Source organism: Artemia sp. Qi Xiang Cuo, chromosome 6 (genome assembly GCF_049724085.1).
Source record: "Artemia sp. Qi Xiang Cuo chromosome 6, ASM4972408v1, whole genome shotgun sequence".
Classification (NCBI taxonomy): Eukaryota; Metazoa; Arthropoda; class Branchiopoda; order Anostraca; family Artemiidae; genus Artemia; species Artemia sp. Qi Xiang Cuo.
The window spans coordinates 21,905,133-21,932,792 of NC_142799.1; the positions used below are offsets into that span (position 1 = coordinate 21,905,133).

At 35.5% G+C, this 27,660-nt stretch overlaps 1 protein-coding gene across 2 annotated transcripts; it reads right to left on the reverse strand.

Moving 5' to 3' along the window:
* Positions 1 to 1,350: 1,350 nt before the first annotated feature.
* LOC148950979 (transmembrane protein 127-like) lies at positions 1,351 to 27,660 on the reverse strand. Of its 2 annotated transcripts, none has more exons than XM_089090538.1 (4): positions 27,288 to 27,660; positions 13,634 to 13,801; positions 9,881 to 10,018; positions 1,351 to 6,313 (listed from the first exon to the last, which is right to left on the reverse strand). In XM_089090538.1, exons 1-4 carry the CDS (start codon positions 27,595 to 27,597, stop codon positions 6,138 to 6,140), a joined length of 792 nt encoding a protein of 263 aa, XP_088946664.1. In that variant the 5' UTR covers positions 27,598 to 27,660; the 3' UTR covers positions 1,351 to 6,137. The 2 variants fall into 2 exon arrangements, with proteins under 2 accessions (XP_088946664.1, XP_088946663.1); XM_089090537.1 differs by having other exon boundaries at positions 13,634 to 13,813.

Consider the following 27,660-nt stretch of genomic DNA (forward strand, 5'->3'; position numbering starts at 1 on the left):
GCAGCGCACAAGTCTGTGTGAACATCAGGTGACACTGAAAATAATCTCCTAAATAGTAGTTGATGAGTTATACTGATTATTGTACCACAGAATTTCGCTTAATTCCTGATTTAATCTTACGCCAGAGCAACACTATAGTTACACCAGGTGATACAAAACATTCACAAATTGTGGTAAATCCGTGTTTTTCTTTGATTTTGACTTCACACCTGCACTAAAGAAGTAGAAAACTGAATATGCAAGGACTTGATTTGAAAAGGCTGTATCACCAATAATCTTTTTAGTTATTTTCTATTAATACTGTTTCTTTTTTCAACAACATACAGGTAGGAATTCTGCTGTGTCCAGCTTCACTCCTTTGTATTTTCAAAAACTCAGCCTTCAAATCTGAACTCAGATTGCTCCATCACAAAAGTTATGCTTAAAAACTGAAAATAGCCCAATTCGAAAAAAACATACATGAGATAGATTATTGGCGTGCGTAGTCGTGTATAATATCGTGCGTTTGTCGTGCGTAATATCGGGTGTCAACAAGCTTGATTATCATTATACATCGCGAATATTCAAGGATTTTCCGGAGTAGCCCAAAGTCAAAGCCAAAGCCAACCAAACTCTCGGTATAATAAAGAGAACGTTCTGCAGTAGATCTCCAGCAGTGATTACTAAGCCCCTAAAGGGCCTGATCCGACCAAAATTAGAATTTGGGATGCCCATTGCCACGCCAGTTAATAAGCTTGACCAATCGATTCTGGAATCGGTGCAGCGGCGAGCAACGAAATGCATAAGGGGTTTTCAAAATTTGCCACATTCTACCAGGCTCCAGAGGCTGAATATAACATCTCTCATAAACCGACGTAAGCCAGGGGATGTATTGATGACATACAAATTGATCTGCAACCACGATATCATCCCTGACTTATTCCAGTTAGATAGTTCGTCAAGAACAAGAGGGCACCCCCTAAAGCTCTACCGGAAACGCGCTAATACCAGGCTGCGAAACAAATTTTGCTCCAACCGTGTGGTTGGCTTATGGAATTCCCTTAGCCAGAATGCAGTTATGTCCCCTAATACTGAAGCCTTCAAGTCAGCTGTTGACAGAGATTGGTGCAGCAAGCCATGGCGCACAGTTTGGGATGCGCCCGATGAGCCGAATCCCCATTATCATTGACCGGCGTCTACAGGATTCGTCCTTATTGCTGGCAAGTGCGATTTAAGGTAATTTTAAGGTAAAGGAGTAGTTATTTATAATCTTAGATCCATGTTAGCGGAATTTAGTCATTGGTTACAAAATAATCTAAGATGGAACCTTATTCAACCATGTAAAAAAAGAAGCAAAATTAAGAATTACTGTAATGATATCGAATTTTTATTTAGCAAAAATACATATTCAACGCCACAGGAGTAACATTGGTAGAAGAAGAGGAAAATAGAAAAAAACAACACGTTTTAACATAGTCTACAACTTTAAACAGATTGTTCAAAGAAGCAGAAAATTTTATTTACAAAATTGCAATTCAGCAGGAAACAAGTTTCGGAAATAGAAGGGGGTCAAAATAGGAGAAAGGTTTTTATAAATCCAGAATTACGACAACAGTAGCAAATTTTATTTAACAAAAATACATACTCGAAGCTACAAAAATCATAGAAGAAGCAGAGAAATAAGCAATTCGTTTTAATAAACGCGTCTGACCGATTAATTCAAGAAAAAGAGTAAAGAACATCTAAAATAAGAATTAAAAAAAAATTGTCATACAAGGATATATACAAGAACCTTTTCGTGAAGTGTGGCGAGGAGAGGGAGAGAGGGGACTGAATACGAAAAACACCTTTATGAATTCACTGATTCCTGGAACGTTACTTTTGAAAATCTAGTTTTCCAGATTTCTAGCGAGGGGATTCTGGACCCAGACCATCCCTGGCAAAGCATGTGCAAGTGTTCCGGCAGTGTTTTTGAGAAGCATAATCACCATGTCTATTTTTATAACTTCCAGAAAATAAAAAAAAAGAATAAAAAGGCAAAGAAAAGAAACAAACAACAAAAGTATCTAAAACGCTGACAGAAAAGAGCAAGGCGTCCGAGAGAGCTAACATATTTGTATAGGGAAAATATCACAGAGATTCAAAACGCTACAATTTGATAATACATTTCTTTCTCAATATATTTATACGGTCACAATTTCTTCTTAAAAGATACAGCATGATCTCATCTACTAGTTTAATCACAAATTGCAGCAAAACCTGCTTTTTCAGTTCAGCACTAGCCTCTTTTAATTAATTAAGTTATTGTCATCTCACTGGACTGATATTTTATGCAAGAGTATATGACAAAGATGTTGTCGACGTTTAAGGCCTGTTTCAGAAATCACAATTGGTACAAAACAAGAAAATGTCGGAAGGTAAGGTAAATCACAGTCAATGAATATTAGGCTTTGGTATGTGCAGGCTTTTCATACAAGGGCGGATCCAGGACCTTTTTTTTGGGAGGGGGGGCGCAAAATAGGTTGATCCGATAAACTTGCGTTAGGAGCAAGTTTAATTAACGCAAAATTGCGTTAAATAAGTAAATTACACTACTTTAAACTACGTTAGGGGGCGCGTACCCCCTCGCCCCCCCTGGATCCGCCACTGTTTTCATAGAACTTTCTGCTTTTAAGAGAACATTCAGTTTTCTTGGTCGGTTTTGTGTTTTCATTAAGGTGCAAGTTTTTCGAATTCAACAGAAACTGGGAAATATCCCGAGTCACTTGATTTGAGCTACTTTTGTAGATTAATCAATAATCAATGAACTTTGTTCGTATTACGTCTCAGCTTCACTCGTTACTTAAGCAAGAAATATTTTAATTTTTTAAATTAACAGTCATAACAGCAATGAATATCACTTATCACTACTCTTTTGTTTACTCTATGTTACTAGTTGATGCGTTATTAGAAACCTCGGAATAGCAATTTCGAAATCACCGATTTGAGAGAGAGTTATAAATGAGTTAGAATCTACATTATAACCAAGTAGTTAATTTTTTGTTACCCTTAAATACTGTATCTGCAGTTTTGTTAACGTAAATGTTTGTTTTCTTACATTAATGCAGACGCTTTTTCAAGTAAATAAGTGATTTTTTTCATTCACTGTGAGGTAAATCACAGCCAATGACAAAAAAGAAAGATACAAATATTTCGGCCGAGATCTACACTCAGCCGTCCTCATGGCAACGATGAAATTCAAATTTTTAATGTCCAGCATGTTTCTATTGATCAGGGTATTATTTTAAGTCTTTTTAAATAAAATTTTGGTTCATTTTTCACTTGGTCATTTTCAATTGACTTGGGAAAATCGCCTACAACTTTGTCCTCCCCCAGGATTTTGACGAAATTACGCTCCTGGTACATAAGGACCATCTAACAGGCTCAAGACTGACCCTGATATTGCAAACGTAACTACGGTCAAAGACCTTCATAAGGAAAGTTGAACTAAATTTTTAAACAACTAGTTCAAATTTTTTCCAGCATGTCTTTAGAAATGTAAAGATTAGACCCACGGCAGCTAAGAGATAGAAGGAAGGCAGAATACAAAAAGTGCTGTTAAAACAGATCGAATAATTTTTACGTTTTTGTTCCTTTTCTTATTTATATAATTTTTCCTTTTTATTACTCTTATTAATTCTTATTCCTATTACATTACTTCTTATTCTTTTCTCATTTACACAATTTTCTTTAGTGCTGCAATAGAAAGAAGGGAAAAATAGATAAAAGTTAACAAAACAGCATAAAATATACAAACCCTAAAAACAAAAAAAAAGTTTTTAATTCTGTATTTTTTAATTAAGAATGTTTAAACAGAATTTTTAAATTGGATTTTTTACATTGTTTCGTGGATTTTTTTTTTTTTTCTTCATCCTGTAACGAGGACGGCTAAGCAGAGGTCTCAATTGAAATGTTTACATTATCTCTGTTTTTCATTGGCTGTGATTTATCTCGTTTTTTTTTGTTATTCTAGGTTTTCTTGTTTTGTCACCCTTAGGCAATGTAGTCTTGGCAATTTCCACGATTGCTACTAAAACTTTTGCTGGTTCACGGAAACAGAATTGTTAACTAAAAATATTTGTTACTTACAATTCTCGCAGAACAAACAAATATAAACAAGAACTTAAAACAGCATTTAAAACTTAAAAAAATAATGTCGAATTGAAATACAAAACTATAAAAGCCAAAATTCCCCCACAATTATTTCTTAAATGAAGAAATTATGAACTTTTACTTTTATTCATTTGTTGAATTCATACCCCATCTACAATTGTTTCCAACAAAATTTATAACTTTTACAGAATTTCGCTAAAAACTGTTATTAAAAATTCTCTGTAAGGAGGGTTAATAGAGGCAAAGCTCCGTTAAAATATTAATAACAAAATACTATATTATATTTGTCCTTTGTTATAAAATACAATTCATTCTTAGTAATAATGCGCGTTGTAAGAGTAATTGTTTGGTTGACGCTTCGCATAAGTCCTGCTAAAAAAAAAGGTAGTCGAAATTAGTAAGCTAAAATATTGTGCCGACAATACTATACAGTCTGTTTTTTTGTGCAACAATGTCTGAAATTGTTAATGAATTTCAACAACAATTGTTAGAGACAATTTTAACGCTACAGCAGCAGAGATAGGCTAGGTACCATTAAAATATTAATAAAAAATAGCTTTGAATTAAAAAAAAATAATTTTTAAAATTTTATTTAATTCAAAATTTTAATTTTTAATTAATAGATTTCAAATTTTTTTAATTAACATAGTTTTAAATAAAAAAAAAAAAATTGGCTAAAATTGTTAGCAAAAATTCTTTGTAAGGATGAGGCAAAGCACCGTTAAAATATTAATAGCAAAATATAATACAATCTTTGTACATCTTTATAAAACGAAATTAATATTAAAGTACATATAGTAGTTCTAATCAATATTTTGTTCTCTTGATGCATTGCTTAAGAGTCTTACTAAAAAAATGTAATCAATACTAAAATATATTGCTAGAAACAGTCAATTTTTTATTCTTTACTACAGAGCACGCTTCATTTGTAGCAGTAGTAGCCCACAGACGAGCGTCTATAGTAAAATATCGCGGTGGATTATGATAAACAATGTCTCAAAGGACTTCACAAAGTGCAGCAGTTCGAAACGACATTTCATGGAGGCGAGATACTATTCATGATTATTTTGTATTATCTGTTTTGGATTAGTATTTTTATTTATTTTATTAGTATTATTTTTTCTTACTACCCTTAGTTTTCAAATATATCTTAAAGAACTGAGTTTGTATTGGCAGGAATGGTAATTCAGTAGCGCTATGTTAAAACTGTTGATCAAGCTATTTCGAGACGTAGTTATTGACTTAATAAAAGGTAGATTAAAAATTAAATCCTCAGCCACAAGTAGATACAAACGCCTATTAACCAATAGGGCAATGCAGGGTGCTGCCCTGGAGCAGGGACACCAACTGGGTAGGGTGGTCAAATACACCCACCTATATTTTGAAAAATACTATTTTTCATTAAAAAAAAATAATAAAAAATTAAATCCCCCTATATTTTGAAAAAGAACTTTTCTATCTTCAGTTTTTTTTATAGGGAGTTAATATATATCCCTACTTTTTTCCTAAGGGAGGGGGTTTGAAAAAGGACATTCCGCTTTTAAAAAGGGGGTTTGAAATAAAATTTCGCTTTTTCGGAATAACAAACAATTTTAACTTTTCGTCGATATGCAATAAAATAAAGTATATTTTAGTAACTTGACCTGTGTCATAGTTTTGATCTACGAAGGACCAAAGGAATTTAAATGAGAAGAAATTAAAACAACTTTTATTCGATTACAAAGTAATAATTATAAACCAGCATAGAAGCCCTCATCACATTTTCATGCCATGTTTAATTTGCATATTTTTCTTTTGTTTTGGGAGGCTTTCTAGAAAGCAATCAATACCTTATAGTATACATTCAATTTGAGTTTTGCTGGTCCGCTTTCTTTAGCCTCTTAAGCTTTATTTGTAAGCAATGTGTCTACTGTTTTTAAGAATCAAGTAGGGAATAGAAGGTTCAGCCACGTATTGTCTGAATACCTAACTCTCAAAGGAAAATAGACCTTTTAAAGTTTGAGTGGTTAAGGGGTGTAGGGAGGAGGTGGGGTAACATTATTTGGGAAGGTTGTATCTTGGTAGATAGAATCTTCTGAATCATTTAGAAGACGGATTCTTTGAGTACTTTGTCTTCTATAGCTTCTTCTGCTATTTCTGCTTATAATCAACTCACACGTGACTGCACAAAGGGATAAAACGCCTGAAAAGAAAAAATACATGATTAAAACATCTATACAAAGAGGTTGAAGGAGCTAGGGATGAATGTCATTGCTACTTAGCGTACAAACGCCTCTTCCCTTTGAAAAAAATAACAAAACTTAACTACACAAAGAATTGAGTTTCAGTAAAAATGTGTTTTTTCTTTGCGTAAGAATCCAGGCATTCGTCCAAACGTCCCTCCCCATCGACAAAAAAAAATCACGAAAAAGGTTAAGATACATCAACCTTTGATTTTCAGTATAAAGTAATTATTACTTTCTATGTAGGCCTCTGTCGGGTATTCTTTCGGGCATATACCCTTCCAAAACCTTAAGAATTTTTCCTCATTTTTTGTAGAAGCCACCTATTTTTACTGTTATTATAATCCATCCCTCACTGTTTGACCAAAGCCTAATAAAACCCGAGGAATACAATAAATCATATGAAAGAAGAAATCCTACAATAGTCAACTACAAAATAAGGTCTCAGTTTTAGTCTAAGATTTTCGTCTTATTACCTGCAAGGGTCTTTTTACCTGCATTTTTAAAACCAATTTATGAGTAAAAAAAAACCTTTTAGTTTTTTTGAGTAAATTGTATTTTGCCTGCATTTTTACGACCAAATTGAGAGTTGCAGGAATATTTCGGAGGGGAGTTTCGAACCCAGCATCCTCCTCCCCTTGGGTAAACCCCAGACCCAGAAAGAGATATATATTACTTTATGACAGCACGACAATACTATAAACTATTTAAACGACCTAGTAAAATCACTTCATTTACTCATGGGTATTTAGGCTATTATAAGTGAAAAGCACTGAACGTCCACTGTAGCACCCTATCTCGGCCTTGTCATTTGTTCTATCTGTCCAGTTCCAGATTTTAAGCATTCGTTTGGAATTTTATCACAAGTCGGCGGATTATGTGGTGCATCACCTACCCCAACTCAAAACCTAAAAGAAAAAACCAACCAACTTTTGCCCGATCAATGAAAATAGAATCTGAGCGGACTTTATGAAACAATATGGGTTGAGCAGCAAGGCCCAGTGATGAGTTTTCTTGTAACTTTATCAGCTGATTCTATGTCCTCTTGAGGCTCTTGAGAAGAGCAGCAATAAAGAAACGCCTGAAATAGCGTCTCCGCCGCTGGGCACTATGAACCAATCACAATATGCAACGTGTCTTCCTGTGGTAAAATAACATTTTAAACTTATGCTTGCCTTCTGCAACATTCTTTAGTCGGTTGACAGCTCGCAAACGGTGAATAAACGTTCAGGAGCTGGGAGCTAGGCCCAATCTTATTCAAGACTATTAAACAAAGTTAATGGGAGGTAAGCTTATGGTATGCCCCCCCCCCCGTATTTCAAACAAAATGTTGGACATAACCATGGCTACAAAAAGTCTATGGGAACTTAAACACTTAGAAAACTTAACCTTTAACCAAAATAAAATATATTGGAAATATTTATTTCTGTTTTGCTTAATTTTCATTTTCAAGGTAACTCAATATTTCAGTGAAATAAGATTTACTATTGTCATTCACAGTACATAACCACGTAAATTATTCTTTGTCTGTCTGTGCTTTTATAGGGATTTATGCCTGTCTGTGCGTAAATTATTCTTTGTCTTTGCCTGTGCTGCTCTTTCTCAGCTAAGATTTTCTCCTGGGTCTTTTTTCTACAGTGACAGCTAGCAAGCCTGTGGCTCAGCCTTTCGATCGCTTTGGGCCCACGCCCTATGTTTCCAAACAGACATAAATTCCCCGCGCTACCGCAGGTTGAAATGGTACAAGTTCACTTGGAATTCGAGCCGAAAGTTGATATCGAGCAAATAGTATTAAGGAAACTGATTTTAAGCACCCTAACCTGAAACCACGTATAATGACAAATTCAGGTTAATGGTTAATTTATCCCAGAAATTGGTTTCTGCAATGTTAATTTAGCCTCATCAGAGCTCTAAAAGTCATTTTGAAATCAGTAAGTGATAACACGATTCTTGAAGATTCATCTCCCCATCAGTGTTGGTTTTAGGATTCCGTTCCTCTAAAACCCAAGCACGTTATTTGAGCCTTCTAAAACTTTCATTGTTATTTTTTTACAGAGTAAAACCAGGTCTGCTTTTGCCCTCCAAATCCATCTTCCACATGGATGTACTAAATTTATTATCCAAAGAAAATATAAATATAAGAAGGACTTGAACTTCAACAATAAAAGCTTTTTGAAACAATACCGCCTTTTCTTTCATTTCTTCTCCATTTCTTCTTTCATTTCAAGTCTCAATTTTATCCAACAAGTCACGAGAAAACTATGAATAAAAATAAATTTTTTATTCCTGAATATTATAATTAACCTTTCAAGTAGAAAAATGAAGATTTTGTATTATTGATTGCACCGTTAATGGTGGTTGACTTTGAAGCAAAAAACAAAGTCCTGTGGGGACACAGTGGATTGATCTTGGCCTGGAAATACTTGACCCAGGTTTCAACCCTAGTTGCCACGGGGTAGACGTAAGGACCACAGTAGTTGAACAAACGCCGTTAACCAATAGAAGAACAAAAAAAAGGTAAAAACCACGAATAAACTTTTCTACAACAGTTTCTTGAATATTCCAAATTTGTTGTATCTTTTAGACAGGGATCCATAAAATACTTTGGGATATTTCTCTTTCATTCATTTATCAGCTATTATTATTGTTTTACTAACTTTTTCCTTTCTTTTATCATTAGAACTGTTTAATGCTCTTACCCTTTGTCCTTCTTTCCATGGAGTATCAGATAGAAATTGGTTTAGCATTGCCATATTATTAACTGAAAATAGACCTTTTTCTATACATATCTTCAACTCATCGGAGATCAGAAAGCAAATTCAGTAGGGGACAAGCCTTCTTCTTCTGACTACTTCAACAAGATAAAATAAAACATTTTGGGGCGATATGTGGGTAACAATAGTAGGGCTGGCAAGATGTTTTTGTTATAAATGAAAGTACATTCAAGTTGTGTTTCAAAAGACGGTAGTTTGTCTCCAGACAATACAATTGTTGGCGCGCTTTCTAAAATTCAACGATTTTAAAAGCATTTTATGTGAAAGGACCACAAGATGTGTAAAATCAGATCAGGAGACAGGCTGCGTTGATCGCTAGGGGCAGAATTCTTGCCGAATCAAAACTTCGATCGGCCCTTCATTTGTTGGTGGCTCGTTTTTCTTTTAGTGTTTTCGCTGTCCAGTTCGAGTTTACTTCAAAGGTGTTGCTTTTTGTGTTCTTTTCTGTGTCGAACACTGAGGACGGCTTGGCAGAGGTCCTTGTCAAAATATCTGCTTTGTCTTTACGCTCTCTTTTATACTGGCCGAAAATCGTCCTTATCGAAATATCTGCTTTGCCTTTACGCTCTCTTTTCCACTGGCTGAAAATCGTCCTTGTCGAAATATCTGCTTTGTCTTTACGCTTTCTTTTCCACTGGCTGAAAATCACCCTCGTTTCTCGGTTTGTTTGTTTTTTTATTATAAACATTATGTTAATAATGTTTACTTGAAAACTTCACACAGTCAGAAAACTGTCTAATATTTTGAAATTACCTGCGATTCCAACAGCATAAAATCCATAATCAAAAGTGACAGACGAGTTGAGTCCTGTTATTTGATTTCTATTCCCTTCTTCTTGAAAGAGTATTACAGAATAGGATGACAAACAAATCGCAACAATACATGCAATTACTAAAAGAAGAAGAAATATCTCAAATTTTGTTTTAAGTTGGAGAAAGAGAAGAAAAAAAAGAAAGAAAGAATTAGATAGAGGGAGGAAGTAAGTAAGTAAAGTAAGTATGACGGCACTACACCCATAAGGTCCAAACTGGCGGTGCTGATCTCCGTTTCGTGGCCCTTGAGCCAGGAAGTGCAATGGGGGGTTGGGGGCCAGCCATCCTGTGCTCTCGCACCCCCTTTCTGCTTTCCTTCCCCAGATTTCTCAAGGTACCCATTTAGAGCTGGGTCGACTCTGGCTGAGCTTACAGAGTCATACCACTGACCCTCGTCCCAAACCAAATAATTGGCCACGCCAGGGAACGAACCCGTAACCCTTGGACAAAAAATTCTTAACCCAGCGCACGTCAACTTAGAGGGAGGAAGATAGACATACAATTGATTTGCCAATCTAAAGGAATGACTGATACTATTCTCTAGTTTAATGTTGTAGAGAGCCACGGTATTAACTTTTCAAAACGATTTTGTAAATTGCACGCGCTAAATGACAATGTTTTCCAAAAGCAGCAAGACCGTAAAAAAGCTCAAAAAGGATTCTTCCAGCAACCCCTCCTATAACGTCAATGTTAGGTTGTCCATATGGTCAGATACGTAGGAGGAGTTACTTGTTAACTAGGCATTCTTGGACAACGCACAAACTAGTGACACTATTCAGAATCAAATTCAACCAGTGAAATAAAATTACTAGACTTTTAATAAGAAAGTACTCTTGTTTTTCCTGTGTATTAAAAAGTATATTTCTTAAATAAACATAAAAAAAACATCATGTAATGATAAACTGCCATTTTGCTGTCTTTCCGCAACTCAAATAATTACTTGTTCATGAAAGGGTGTCCCTTTACTGGCAAAAAAGAACTGAATAAGATGCTGATTCGCAGCCTTATTTAAATTGAATTTTTCACACATTTTTTTTTTAACAATGTAAAAAAAATAGTAGAGCTTGGGAAATATGTGTTCCCATACCAACCATACTCCTAGAGTCTGGGGAGCCTGGCAACCAGGCTGCCACTTGTTCTGTTTTCGTTTTATTTTTTGAAGTTCCTAGGTATGACATTTATATCAGATGAAGCAAAAATTAAAAGATTGTTCAGTTTTTTGCTCTTAAAGTCGAGTGCTTTGATGGGGATAACGTTTCATGAGGCAGGAGGCTTTTGGAGACTAGTTTGTAATTGACATATTTTTGTTGCTTAGAATTGAATTGAGGTTATCAAGTATTTTGCAGTAGGTTGCATCAAGACATGACTAACTGTCTTGATCCCCCCCAACCCTCGGAGCAAGGGTTGTAAGCTATACCCTGGGGGCATATAAGGTTTTTAAAGAAAGTGTTATCGTAGAAACTTCAAAAAAGGCTCATTAGATTGGAAATTCAAAGGGCTAATGCCCTTTTTAATAGTCGAAAGTGATTGGAGGGCAACTAACCCCCCTCTCACGCCCACCTTCTCCCCAAACACATCCAATCAAAACATTTATATAGCCATTTTGTTCAACCTAGCTGAAAGTTCTGGGAATTAGGTCTTTGACGATGACAACCCCGCCACAGCCCTCAGGGCAAGGGTTGTAAGTTATGCCTAGAGGGCATATAAGGTTTTTATAGAAAGCATTGTCATAGAAACTTCAAAAATTTCGATTGAAAATTGAAACGGCTAGTGCCCTTTTTAATAGTAGAAAATGATTGGAGGGCGACTAACACCCCTTCCACACCACCATTTCCAATTGAATGAGTTCTTTTCGAAGTTTCTACGACAACTCCTTCAACATGAAGTACCCTGGTATGGAAAAAAAATTCTATACGAAGTCCCCCGAAAATGTTTGGGGGAATGGTGGGTGTGAGAGGGGTATTAGTTGCCCTCAAATCACATTCGACTATTAAAAAGGGCACTAGCCCTTTGAATTTCCAATTGAATGAGCCCTTTTTCAAGGGTTCATTCGACCCATACCCTGAGGGCTGTGGGGGGAGTGTCATCCTCAAAGATATAATTGCCGGACCTTTCAACTACTTTGAACAAAATGGCTACCTCAAAATTTTGACTGGATGTGTTTGGGAAATGGTGGGCGGGGAAGGGGTTTTAGTTGCCCTCTTATCACTCCCGACTATTAAAAAGGGCACAAGCCATTTCAATTTCCAATCGAATGAGCCCTTTTTGAAGTTTCTACGACAACACTTTTTATAAAAACTTTATATGCCCCCAGGGCATAACTTACAACCCTTGCCTTGAGGGCTGTGGGGGAGAGGGGAGCTGTCATCCTCAAAAAATGGCAAATGAATACAAATGAATGTGCATTGTCAGTTTAATATACATATACTGATATTTATCAGTCAAAATGTTAATATTATTTGATTTATTAAAATTATAAAAGTAAAAACATTTATAGTTTTTTCAGTAAAGTGCAAATCATGTTCTGGCCTTGGGAAGGCATGGGGGTTGTGAGCCATACTCATGTTAATTTCTGCTCGTTTTGAGTTTGACTCAGTTATTTATTGTAATTTCTGTTCGTTTTGGGTTTTATTTATTTATCGATGCTGATTTGTAGTAGTTTCGCGCTTGGTAGATTATTTGATTTTATTTTTGTTCATTTTTGGTTTAATGGAGTTCTTTACTTTTTTTTGAAAAACTTATATTGTCGAAAAAGTTGTTTTAATTAATTTTAGTCAAAAGCTGCTTTGCAATCAAAAAGTTTCAAATCTAAATAAGAATTCTTGCATAATTCTGCAAAGCATAAAATACATGTTTTCAAGGACTTATTTAGGCAAGGGAAGCCCTCCCCTCTGGGAAAAACAGTAGCATAATTAAATTGATATTTCTTCAATAGATATGAACTTAAACTCCTTATTTCCATTATATTGTTTTAACTTCGATTTTACTTCGATTTCGCTGGTAGTTCACACTGTTAAAAAAAGAAAATAGGTGAAATAAGCAAGAAAGTATTCTTGCGTAGCCTATATTTCTTAATTTTTTCACAAGTTTTAATTTTTTACTTTATTTCCCATTCAGCTAATGACAAAAGGCATACTCGTTCTTAGTATCGCTTTCTTTTCTGTATTTGGATCAATTCTGTGCTGGAATTTCCAGCTAATTACTAAAATTAAGATGACGACCAGATTGGAGGGATCGTATTATATTACATGTGGCTCAATGAGAGGTTGAGGATAAAGTTATGCTAGAAGAAGCACTCTTACAGGGCCCTGAAAAATAATACTTAATCGGACCACAAACCAGTGGTTGCATTTTTTTCCAAGGTGGTACGTTCTTAGACACAGATCTACCTAAGCAAAACTACTGCTCCTATAAATCCTATCGATTTATTGACATAAAAATTTTGCGAAACTTTCTCGAAAAGGTTTTATTCTTAGTCATTAGCAAATGTGTTGAATTTGGTAGCTTTATTTCATGTTCTTATACTCAGCATGGTTAGCTCTTCTGATCATTCAGATAATAAGAAACATTTCAATTTTGGAAAATTTGTATTGCTTTTACGCCCAGATAAGTTACAATTGAAAATTACTGTAGGCTATTTTAAACTACTTTAAAAATAAATTCACAGAGCAAAAATAGGACGAAAGACACATACCAGTAAGAATGCTTAGTAATAAACTGATATGGTTTTTTGCAAGTTTAATCTTCTGAAGGGCCAAGATGTTGATTAAAAAAGAAGATAAGGCACATAAAATACTCAGCACGCAGATGATCAACGCCAAACGTAATGCCAGAACAATTTGTGGAGTCACACAATTTACAGCTGAAAAAAAGACTATTTACCAGGGTTGCAGCAAGTCTAAGTGGATAATGATAAAAACAGGACAAAATAGGGAGAAGAACTTGTCTCTGCCTTATCAGATTCTTGGTAAGGAGGATCCTTACCCACCTTCATTGCCAAATGCAGAGCAAGTCACTCTGTATCTGGTATGGATTTGGGTGACCCAAAAACGGGTGCTTAGTTTAAACACAAGTCATAATCTCAAACATTTGGAATTAGGTCACAGACATAACTTTAATTCTCATCAATGAAGATTCAAGTCAACAATTATAGAACCAATTTGCAAGTTAGTCCATCTTTAGAAAAATATCAATATAAGGAGAGAGTAAAGAACAAACTCTAGCCTATAGTAACTGAAATATTAAAATAAATAATCATATGCATGATGATGCAACACACTTATTTTTGACAGGATAATATAACACAAGAATTTTTTTTAAAGTTCCTTCTCTGGGGTATGGTACCAATTTTGACGTGATTTGCAGTAGTTTGTCTTCTACTATTCCAACTTATAGGATTTTTCTGTGTGTAATTATCTTTGAATAAAAATACTAAAATCATGCTTGCAGCAGTATTAAAAGTAGCAAGTACTACAACAGCAACTAAAACTCTAAAAAATGATTATTTTTTTTTGGTAACAACATACACAACAAAAGAATTGGCTTTTTAAGGTATTAGTCAAAAAAAACTTTTTCCACAAAATAAGTTTTTTAAAGAAAAGTAAAGAACTTCATTAAAACAAAAATGAACAAAAATAAAATAAAAAAAATCTACCAAGCATAAAACTACCTCAAATCAGCATTGATAAATAAGTGAAACTCAAAACGAGCAGACATCAACATGAATAGGGCTCAAAACCCCTATGCACTTTACTGAATTTTTTTTTTATGTTTCCACTTTTATAACTTTAATAAATCAAATATTATTACCATTTCAAGGAATAAATGTCAGCATATGTATGTTACACTGACAATGCACATTCATTTGTATTTTTTGTGGAAAATTTTTTTTTTTTTTAATAAATTCTGTTCGTTTTATAATGACATAGTCCTTTCAGGGAAAAAGAAAATAATAGTTTAAATATTTTTGGTTTTTCTTTAAGAATTTATAGTTTGTCCTGCTAATTGTATGCTGGAGAAAATTGTCAACAATTTTTAACAACCTACACCCTTTTAAAACTCTGGACACAAACAGTAAAGTTTAATTTAGTTTTACACCTCCTCTAGTTGACCTGAAAAATAAAACCTGATACCATTCACAAAAAAAAAAATCTATCTATGCTCTTTGATAGCTTAGATACACTTACACTCTTTCGATTTAGTTAAATTTTAAGAGCAGAAGTAGTATTATAAGTGGCCCCGAAAGTTTGAACATAATACCCTCAGTCGTTCTTGGAATACTGCTGAGATGTCTTATTGGCAATCAGCATACACACAGATTTACTCCTAAGGCAACATTTAGTTTTTAAATATATAGGGCAAATTGCATAATTGTGGGGGGTTGATCTAAGCAATAGCCCTAGAGACACAGTTACAAGACTGTGCTGAACAACATGGCTATCTTAAATTTTGATTTGAAGTGTAAGGAAAATTATGAGCTAAAGAGGAGGGCTGATTACCCTTCAATCACTTTTGACTCTTGAAAAGGGTAATAGAACTTTGAATTTCCAGAACTTTTGTTCCCGCTTACTCTAGTCCTGCATCCTCTCAGATTCCTACCTCACAAGGAATGAAGTTCCTTAGTTCCAATGTTGATAGCCTCTCTAATAAATTTTCCTTTTGTATGATAACAGAAGAATTGGATGTTGCAGCAACTATAGAAGTATCACCAAAAAACACCTTGTTAGTCTTTTCCCCTGATGAAATCAAAATGAATGATTACCGACTCTTTTCTAACCTGAATTCCCAACTTTGCCACAGAGCAGTATGCTTATATTTAAGAGATGGACTAAAGGTTAGTCTCTTTCATTTTAATTCTCTGACTACTGGTGGAATTGAGTCTGTTTGGATAAAATACACAATCAACAGTAATTTCTAGTGGGCCATATAATTTAGCTAAGATGAAAGTGAAAACATCATTTGATGCCTTTTTTATGCTCTTTCATAATTCAAGAATTGCTTCTGGGGCTAATTGCATCTTGAGCCCTTAAATTGGTCCCAAAGGTATTTCATATGAATTATGAAAGAGCATAAAAAAGCATCAAATAATGTTTTCACTTTTATCCTAGCTAAATTATATGGCACACTTTAGATTTACCTAAAACTTTACCCCCAGCTCCACCCCCTAATGTGCAGATATATACCCTGAATTGTCGATCGCAAAGTTTCAAATCGCAAAATTCAGCGCTATTTTTGTCGACGGCATTCAAAAAACTTGAATCGGTAGGAAAACGGTTTATATTTGAGTTGCCTAATAAATGAGGTTTGAATTGTTATAAATAAGTAATTTTAGAATATATTACTATTGAATAACTTATTTATAAACTAGTCATATGTTTTAAACCACTTTTCAATAATTTAACTAGTGTTGATAACTTCTTTGTGTAGTTACAAAAATGAAATACATTTGGGGCACCTTCAAGGGTTCAAGATGCAACTAGCACCAGAAGCAATTATTGTATTATGAAAGAGCATAAAAAAAGGCATCAAATAACGTTTTCACTTTCATCTCAGGTAAATTATATGGCCCACCAGAAATTTACCCAATCAACAACTATGTGTCTAATTTAACTGCTATGTATCACCTGTGATATCCAGTTTTGCAAGTTATGATCTTGTCCTTCTGGGGGACTTTAAACTTCCTGAAATCCAAGAGGATTGATGGATCTGGTTTTTGTACTAGAGAATTTCCTGTTTGTCTGCCCTTTCTGATAATTCCCTCTGTCAAATGATATCACAATCAACTCATTTCAGGGAAGGTCAAGTTTCCAATATTCTTGACCAGGTTATTCTCAGCAATCTTGACCTTCTTATTAAGAATGTAATAACCACATGTGTTGGTAATAGTGACCTTGTTGTAATTATTTCGGAGTTATGTTTACCTACTAAACAACAATCTTCTAAGCAACAAAAATATGTCAACTACAAACTAGTCTACGAAAGACTTGCCAACGTCAATTCATTGCTGATCCTGAGCTGAAAGTTGAAATTTTCAACCAACAATTCTGATCTGTTTTTTCCTCCAATTCCAGTATTATTTATCCAATGTTCAGGTTCATTTTATTTACAAACTAAATACAACTACAATAAGAGTATGCCCGGCTGAGAGTCTAGCTTGTATTATCAGGCAACCAAAAAATCCCACACCTCCTTTATATGATGTATCACATAAGTTGGAACCAATTTTGATTAATGATACAAGTTCTAAAGGAACTTATGTCCCTTAAACTGAATAAATATGCTGGTCCAGACAGCATTCACCCACATATCCTTCATGAATGTGATACAGTTTTGTGTCAACCTCTTTCCCTGCTGTTCAAGTTATCATTAAATCTTTCCAGACTACCTCTGGATTGGAAAACTGCACATATCATTCCTATATTTAAAAAAGGTAGAAAGGACCTTGCCAAAAGTTATCAACTCATTAGCATGACATCAGCAGTTGTTAAGGTTCTTGAAAGAATAATCAATTCTGCATTTATTAGACATCTTGAAGCCAACAAAATTTTGCACAACTCACAGAATGGCTTTTATTCAGGAAGATCTATTGATACCAATCTCCTTGAATCATATGACCACATAAGTAAGTTGCTTGATATGGGACTACCTGCTGACATGATTCTGCTTGACTTTTCTAAAGCTTTAGACAAAGTTTGTCACAATCGACTTGCTATTAGATTACATGCAGTCAAGCTTGAAGAGAAATCCCCGCTCTGGATCCTGGATTTTGCTTACCTGCAATCTTAATGTGTTCAGTTATTTGATGACACTGGTAACTATATTCTTTCTTCCTCTATGCAAGTTTTGAGTGGAGTTCCTCAGGGAAGTGTTTTAGATCTTACACTATTTAATATCTTCATCAATGATGCTCTTTCCACTATCTGCAGTAAATCAACTCTCTATGCTTATGACCTGAGACTTCTTGGACTAACCTTGTCCTGTGATATGCTCTTCTAAAAAATATTCTTGGATTGCTTTGTCAATGGGCTGAGACTTGGCTTCTGGAATTCAATGTTGCCAAGTGCCATATCATTCACTTTGGCAAATTGAATCCTTGTTGCTCTTATTTTTCCTTAGGCCACCAACTCTCCTCTGTAAATAATGAGCAAGATCTTGGTGTCACTATTCACAATGAACTAAAATTCAGCACTCATGCTAAGAGGTCTCCTGCTAGTGCTAGTTCAACTGTGGGACTGGTCAAGTGTATTCTTTCCACTTGTTCCCCTAAAGTCATTAGTCTTCTGAATAAGTTACTTGTGCATCCTAAGCTTGAAGTTGGAATGTGTCTTACCTCCCCATATTTAAAAAAAAAGACGTAAAAGTTCCTGAAGATGTGCAGAGACATGTCACCAAAGTGATACCTGGTATGCAGGAGCTTTCCTACCCAGCAAGACTATCAAAGCTGGATCTCCCAACACTTGTTTAAAGAAGAAATTCAAAATTCAAAAAATAAAAGTTGTTTTTAAATTAGCGTAGGTGACAATAAAGTTTGAAATTAAGTGAAAAAATTACTATGTCACCTAGAGGAGAGAAGGTGGGATTAAAAATAAAGAAAAAAAAAAAAAAAAAAAAAAAAAAAAAAAAAAAACAGAGGGAATGCCATTTTAGCCTATAAGTTAAAAAGGGCTAATACTCTCCCAGCATTATTCCCTACTGTTGGTCCAAACTCAAGAACTAGAGGTCATCACCTGAAACTTGTGAAGCAGCCTACCATATCCAGAGTCTGCACTCAATTCTTTTTATCATGAATTGTCAACAGAGGAACAAGCTATCTGAAGAAACAGTTGCTGCTGAATCCATTGATGTTTTCAAATGAAGGCTGTATGCTGAATGGTCCTCTAGAGAGTGTAAACTCAATTGGGATGCTACTGATCACCCATCTGCACATTGTCACTAAAGAACTTTGAAAACAGCTCAAGTCATAATTCTGGAGCTCTACAACAAGAAATCCCTAAATTGCTCCAAGCTGTAATTTAAGGTAAAGGTATGTGTATTATTTGGCTATCTGATTAGTGAGTTAATCAGAAAATTTACCCCAGCTTCCTTTAGGCAATTGTGACGTCATAACCATGTTCCATTTGACAGTATCTGGTATCAGGGGATACAGAGAAGGAAAACACATTAAGAAAAATTCTTATTTCATAATTTGCAGAATAATTGTAGTTAACATAGGCCTACTCTGACTACATCTCTACTATACTAAACCCCTAATCCCAAACTAATGTACAAATATATAGTCCAAATTATATATTTTCTATGTATTCCACCAATATGTCTCACTTGTTTCAACCCATGTACCTGCAAATTGAATCAACTGTGACAAAACAAGAGTGGTGGATGGTGGAATAGGCCCACACAGGAAATATATAATTTGGGCTAAGCTAGGGGGGATATATATTTGTACATTAGGGGAGATTGGGAGTGAATTATAGTGAAGTTGCAGCCAAAATATGTGAACTGTAATTGTTCTGCATATTATAAAGTTAGAACTGTTTTCTTAACATGTTTCCTTCACAATAGCCCCTAATCTAGACCTTTACTGTAGGGTAAAGGTACTAATGATTTGACAGTTTTTGTAAAAAAAACACTTTTCCTAGGGTAACGTCTGGTATGATTCGAACCTTTTTTGAAAAATACATATCTGAGCAGTTCTCACATTTCTTTTGTCATCATCTAACCTGTTGAGGATAAAAAAGGTTTCGCACCGGAAAAAAGAACCATTCACGAGTACCATATTTTTTTACGCTTCTACGCTAATTAGCTTTCTCAAAAATTGTAAAAATGCAGAATTGGTCCATTTTCCGCAATAAGTCGAACCCGTCAAAAAGTGGCCGGAATGTTCGAATTTTTGTCCGGTGATTTCGAACCGGTTCGAAAACAACCGGAAACGTCCTACTTGAGGGTTTGAAACTTTTCGAACCCCCATGTTTTATACCCCTAGTGGTTCAAAAGTAATTTTATTTCGGTTATTTACTTCGATTATTCAGATAAAAATACAAAAAGATACAAAATAGGTACAGCTGAATCACAGTTCAAATCATTTGGTAAAAGCTAACATAGGCCAGTTCTGTCTTTCGTATTTTCGAGGTGGAATGGATCAGATCCGACTAGTTAGACAGCTCCATAAAACGCCATTTCTTCGGCGACGATAGCAATGTCATTAATCTTAGGCCAAGTGAGGACTTTTTCTTTAAATTTCATCCACTTCTTGAATTTAAGCTTGACTTGTCCTTTGTTGGGGAAGCCTATCGATCGACCAATAAACCCACCCTTTTCGCCTTTCTTTCCGCTGAACCAAACTGGATAGTACCTTTCCAGCTAAACTTTGACTGGCTCTAGGACCATCTTTCTTACTCGGATGGTGTCTTGAGTTCAAGTCGCTATGTGATATGTTTAGTTAGACGGATGAAGACTTAGCTTCTTTGATTCAAGGTGACATACTACGACGCATAAACGGCTGCTTCTGTTTTTCGTTCTTCTGGTCTTCTGGTGCTGATGATTTAAGCATCCTAGATGAAAGTGTGAGCAAAATGAATGAAGTTTTAGAGGTTTTGCGAGTTCAGGGTGCTAGTATTGGTTTGAAAATTAACATTAAGAAGACTAAATCACTAAGGCTAGGAATAAGTGAAGATGAAAAGGTGACGTTGGGTAATGAAAAGATTGATCAGGCGTGCAGCTTTACTTACCTTAGTTGTATTATTAGTAAAGATGGTGGGAGCAGTGAAGATGTTAAATATAGAATAGCCAAGGCTCAGGGTATTTTTTCACAGTTAAAAAAAAGTCTGGAAGAATAGGAAGATAAGTCTGCCAACCAAGAATATAATCTTAGAAGCTACAGTGATTACAGTGGTCAAATATGGCTGTGAAGCACGGACGCTCCGAAAAGTGGATGAAGAGTTGCTCGATGTTTTCCAGAAAATGTGCTTAAGGATTGTTCTGGGTACCCGGCTGACTGACCGTATTTCAAACAATTGGCTATATGAAAAATGTGGTTCAATACCGCTTTCTAGGTCTATAATGAAAGAAAAGTTGAGGGGGTTAGGGCATGTTATGCGGATGAAGGATGACAGATTGCCGAAGATTGTTCTTTTCGGCCAACAATCTAGGGCTAAACGGAAAGCAGGTCGTCCCTGTCTGGGGTGGGAGGACGTCATAAAGAAAGATTTAAAGGAAATGGGAACTTCGTGGGCGGGTGTAAAAAGGGAGGCTTTGAATAGATTGGGGTGGAGGAGGAGCGTGCGTAGCTGTGTTGGCCTCAGGCGGCTTGGTGCTGCGATGAGTTGTTAGTAGTAGTAGTAGTAGTAAGATGTTGATGAAATACTCGCCTCCTCTCGACAGTATTCACAGGAGCCTTCTTATGGGTTAACGACAGTCCAAGACATTCTGCGAGCTGAGGAGCCAACTTTTGAGGAGTTTGCCATCGGGCTTTGGTGTAGCTTGATGAAGCGTTGCCATCGCCGTCTTCAGCACTGTAAAATTTAAAGATCTCGTCCACAGGGATTTCTGGCTCAGGAGCTTGGAAGCTATTAACAAATGTGAGAAGACTAGTATCAAGGTCTTCTTCTTGACTGACTGGTGAGTTCGGGGGTTCGGTCACTGTTTCATTTGCACAGGTTTGGAAGACGGATGAAGTAGGCCTGTCTCAGTTTGCAAAGTAGACCAGGTTTCCGTCTCACAACCTGGTAAGGGGGATGAGGTAGGTCCATCTTCTTTTTGACTAGGTAGGGAGAAAAAACCACTTGAACTAGCTGTGCCTTCCTGTGATTCTAAAGCCTTCTGCCCAGTTCAATCCAAACCTTGAAGAGGCTTTCATCTTCCAGCTTTGGTTTCAACTACATATGGGCAACATTCCAAAACTCTTCAACTTTGTCGTCTCATATTGTGCGCTCCAAAGCTTGGAGACGTTGATCTGAGGTAGGACTGCCATTTTTTTTTTTTGGCACTAATTCTGCTATTACCGATGGAAAACTTATTTTGGTTACTTCGAACCTTGGTTGGTGGTCTTTGACTCCAGCTTAAAAGTCTTTTTTCCTCAAATATTCTTTCCATCTTTCCTCCAGGCTCCTAAAAACGGCCACATCAAGAGGTTGCAGAATAAACATAGCATTTGGCAGCAGTATTGTTAATTCAGTTTGTTCTTCTTCACATAGTTCACTCACTTCAATCATAATATGATAGGCATGCCCGTCAAAAAACATAAGTACAGGTCTCTGGATGTTGTTTCGATTCAGGTAAGGAACCAGAACATTTTTCATACTTTCACGAAAGTTCGGGCCCCGCATCCAACCATTCTCTGACACAGAGGCATACACGGAGTCTGGACAAGCGTCTACGACATTTTTGTGCATTTGCACTTGTAAACGATAAAAGGCTTTGCATATTCACCAGCGCCATTGACCATAAACAGAACGGTAAGGTTCATTTTCTCTTTTCCGCCTGTGCTCTGTATAACTTGGTCGCTGCCCCACTTCGCGAGAACATTTTTTCCGGTGAGGAAGGAACAGAAAACTTGTATCATGTGCATTCCATATTCTTTGAGGGTCCACAGTTGGATGCAGAAACTCTTCAAGTCCTTTTTCTTTCAAGCAATTTTCATGGTTGAGACACCAGTTTTCGATCATTTCAGGGGTTACAGAAGAATGCCCTCTGTGAAGATTCTCAAGTTTTTGTTTGGAAATGGCAGGATGTCGTTTCAGAAAGGAATAATACTAGTGTTGGTCGGTTTTCCAGTCTCTGAAGAAGCACTTCGGTTTGCTTTTTCCATTGTAATTGTCACTGTATCGAGCACGTCGACTTTCGATAATGGGAAACCAATTCTCTGTTTCCACAAAACAAACTGCTCCAGTTTTTCTTCCTCAACCTGACTAAGGTAAGAAGGTCCTCGAAGTTTGCCCCTCGTTCGTTTCTTCTCGTTCTCTACTTTGAACCCCTCCACCTTTTTCTTGACTATATGGTACTGCAACGTTGTTACACTATTGAGTACTTCTTTGCTATTAATTTCATCTTGGATGGTCCCATGAAGTAATCTTCAACAGCTTGCTCCAAGATAGAATTTTCGTAAGTTTTGTAGTCTCCTCATCCACTTGTGAAGCTCTTCCATCTGTACTCTTTGCAAAGCTTACATCTTCACGTTCTGTATCCATGTTGTTTTCTAATTCAACAGCTGCCATGTCAAATTCCAACTCAGAATCTTCTACAGGAGCAAGAATGTATTTCCCTGGAACTGGCTTTTTTCGGGCAAGTGCATATTTCCAAGGTGCCGAATTTTTGTGCTTTTTCTCAGGTTTCACTTCCTTTTCCTAGTCACTATCATCTTTTGATCCTTTAACAGTAGTAGGTGTTATGAACTTTGGCTGGAAAGTTTGGTTCCTTTTCATCTTCTGTGGTGGCCCCTTTGGCAGCAACTCTCCCAAGTCTTGTTTTCGTGAAATAAAAACGGATCAGCAACAAAAAAGTCAATAAAGTCAAAGTCAAATCTGTTTTTAGTAACCTTTAATGCAAGTTTTCTTTTACATACAAAGTGGGTCAATCTTTTTTAATCTTCACTGGGCTATATTCTTAACAACACTTATTTTTTTCTGAGGATAGGAAAATTGTGAAAAATGAGTTTCAGCTCAAGGATAAGGAGAGAAAACAATGTAGCAAATTTAAAACAGAACCCAAGATTCAAACCCTTCCTGAATTTCGAAACCTTCCGGAATGGTGTTCTTTCAAGTAAAATCGTTCGGTATTTATTCAAACCCTTTTCGAACCTGTCGGCAACAGTTCGAAACGGCAATAAAAAGTTCGAATTCTGTCATTTTGAACAGTCCAAAACTTTTCAAACAGGGTCCAGTTCTCAAGAAGAAACTGGTAACTGCTACTGGCCTGAAAATGTTAAATTCATCACTTTCTTTCATTAAAATTTTGATCTCAGCCTTCCACAGACTGCTAAAATTATGGATCTGAGAGCAAAAAAAATTCGAACCTTAGCAGACCATTTGAAACTTTTCTGGAAAATCAAAATTTTCTGCAATTCTAGCATCTGTTATATGACAATTCATCCTCCCTTACATTGAGCACCAACCAATCAGGTGTATCCAAAATGAAAAACTTTGAAAAGACAACAAATGACTTAAATATGAGACTTTTATAAAACTTACCTTTTTTCTCTGACATCACTCCACTAAAGCATATTTTCAGACACATGGTCATAAATCTTTTCTTCTTTGAGGTTAACATTTTCTTGCAGCTGGAGACCACAGAATAGGTGGGTGTGTACATTACCAGATGGTCCTTGATAGGAAAGGACGCGTTTTTGATTTTTAGTAACAAAAAGTTAAAATTTTTGAACCTCTGTCCACTTCTCTAGGGTCCAAATCCATATAATACATTACCCTACTCCAGAGGGCTTAATTTAAAGACTTTTGGTTTGAAAAGGGTTTCAGTATGTAGAAAAAATATCTAAGAATCTAACTATTCAATTAGAAGTTTGAATATCAGAAAAGGGTACAAAACCCCGATTTTCTTAAATTGGAGCATTTTCACCTACAAATTTGACTGAACAAAAAAGTTACCTGTTTTCAACATAAGTTGGACCTCACTTCAACACATGTCAAAATACTTGGGGAACACTTGTGGGCGGATCCTGGTGCATTCAACATGTCTGTTCTCTTTACTTTATTCCTCTGTTTCTCTTCAATTTTCTTAATGTGTAAATGTATAAAACCCTATTAAGATGCTGGAAGCAAAAAAACTGGAAAAATTGCCTCAAGTATAGGGACAAAATTTGATAATCATATGGAGTGTAATTGTGGGACCTAGGTCTCTATAACATAATGTGTGATATAATAGTGTGATACTAGGCCTCTCTATAAACACTATCTGGAATGGCCCACTTCCTCTCAGCTTTAATGGTCCAGCAAAGATTTCTTTGTTGTTCACAGTGAAAGCATTGTTAACATCTGGCCATTTCAAAGTTAATCAACCATTTTAATCCACATTAAAAAATTTTAGGTTTGACTATCCTTTTGTCTGGAAAGTTCAGAATTCTTGGAATATGCATGTCCTACTTGAGATTATTAGAAGTTTGTGACATCAAGGAATTTAACATGTTTTGTTAGCATTTTGGGTGGAATAGCATCTAAGAAATTGGCAATGGATTTCAAAATTTAAAGAAGTTATATTGTCATTATATTGGACTAAGTGAAATTTACTTTCATATGTAAGTTCTTATCTTTATCCAAAACATGGGTAGGATTTTGATGGGGTCATGTTTGATAGTTATATTACATACTTCAAGGATAAGCAGATCATCTACATTTTAACAGCGTTGAGGGAATCTTACCAATTTCACTAATCAGTACTAGATATAAGAGTGGTCCTAACAAGGTTCCTTGAGGAATTCCATGCTAATTAGGGAGGGGTTCATAAAGAATATGGTACTTGTCTAGAATCCAGTAAACATGCAAGAAAGACCACATATAGAATTTCAAAGATGCCATATGAAAAATGTGTTTCTGCTGGCTAGTGAGGTGTTGCTCACTCCATGACAAAGATTTAAACTTTAGTTTCTTGTGGTTGAAGGGACAAAAAAAATACCTAGGTTAGTTTACATATCTAATATATGCTCTGCATTAACCCCCCCCCCCTCCCTGATGTGCATATATATAGCACAAATTTGTTTCTAAACTATCATATTTTGATCTTATTTTTTTTTTTATTCCATTAGCATTAACAAAACTTCACTTATCATGTGTTTACTGGATTCTAGACAAGTACCAAATATATTTTGTATTTTACAGCTTGGGATTTACCATATTTGAAAGAAAACATACATGAAATTTACTAAGAGAGGGGGTTACTTCAAATTTATTTGGTGATAAATGAATTAGGGTGTTGTCATCAACCAAATCAAATGCTTAAGAATATGAACCTAGTATGAGGCCAAGCTGTAGTTCCTCAGATGATGGAAAAATCTAGCATCTAGCATTAAATCAGTATAACTACAATTAAAAAAAAAAAAAAACTTTTTTCAATGTTTATTTTCATGTGAAACATTATTATAAATAATAATCATCAAAATCTCTTGTTGTTGAGGAACTACCTGCAAATTTGACAACTATGTTTTGGTCAGACAACCCTTGAATTTTGACACCAATTGTTTCTCGTCTGTTTTACATGCCCAGTGAAGTTTTGACAGAGTCACCTATATTTTGACAGGGCCTGTTGCTGTCTGTCAAAAATTTTGACAAGGTTATTACAAGAGATTCTCAAAAGAAATGAATCTCATAATTGAAGCCAATATCTAGATTTGAATTTGGCTGAAGGAACATTTTTAGTTGGGCTGGTATTCCACTACATCAGACAAGAATTTCCGACACTTAAAACATAGTTTTGTCAATATAATATTAGCTGCCATTTTAACTTAGTTGTATGAAGAAAAAGCCAATGTGGCTACATTTTAGAGAAGATCAGATGTGGCCTATCTTGATGTATTGGTGCTGATCCCAACTTTTTTTTTTGCCAAAAAATAACCAACTAATGATAGTTTGAACATTACACAGCTAAAAAATTGCTGGGAGCTCATCTTGTGTCAAAAACAGGATCCAATTGAATTGACTATTCCTTTTTTATCTGGGTGTATTGAACATAGTCTCAGCATTATGTATTGTCAAAATATAATGATGGCTTCAAGAGATGGTGTTCCAAGTCACAGCTAAGCAGAATTATCCTGTTTTGAGGAAAAATTTTGACAGTGGTTCCAAAATTGCACACTGTTGAATCCTTGGTACCTTTACCCAGTAAATATTTACCAAATCATATTATTGACTTACAAATAAAGTGAATATACCACTTGATGCACTTTTTTATGCTCTTTACAAAAATAATAATCATTTTTATCGGAAATGAATTTTAGCTCCCCACCCCTAGGCCTATATATACCAATTCAGGTTATATATTTGCAAATTAGGGGGTGGGGGAAAGATTAAACTTACCTCTCATTTACATCAGAAATAAAAATTACCTTCACCCCCCTAATGTGCAAATATATAGCCTACCCTGAATTGGTATATATAGCCTAGGGGTGGGGGCTAAAATTCATTTCTGACAAAAATGTTTATTATATTTGTCAAGGGCATAAAAAGGGCATCAAGTGGTATATTCACTTTAGTTGTAACTAAATAATATGATTTGGTAAATATTTACCCCTTACTCTATATCAGTCTAGCCTACTGAAAGTTTTATTCACCTGGCACAGTTTATTTAAATTAGAAAAAAGCCCTATTTTTCTACTTATAAAAAATGTAAAGAAGCCAAAATTTACCAACCTTTTTCAGAAGTAATAAATTGTGAAATCCAAACAGAGTTTTGATGTAAATCTTTTAGTAATAGTCCTTTGACCGCCATACTTATTGGATATTCTTTCATAGAAAAATGGCCACTACTAAGGAAAAGATAGGACCCAATATGGTGAGAGCAAAAGGGACTTTCTATCTGAAACCAAGGGAGTTTAGACAGAGACATGGATAAAAACGCAATAGTGAACATATGTAAGAAAGCAGTCAAGTGCTGCACACCCAATTTGTTTTTTTTTCTATTTTGATGGGTCCCATTATTGGTAGAAACTGATGATGGCATCGATATAGCATTAATAAAACATTCAATTAAATTTTTAGAAACTTTTCACCCAGAATACTTTAA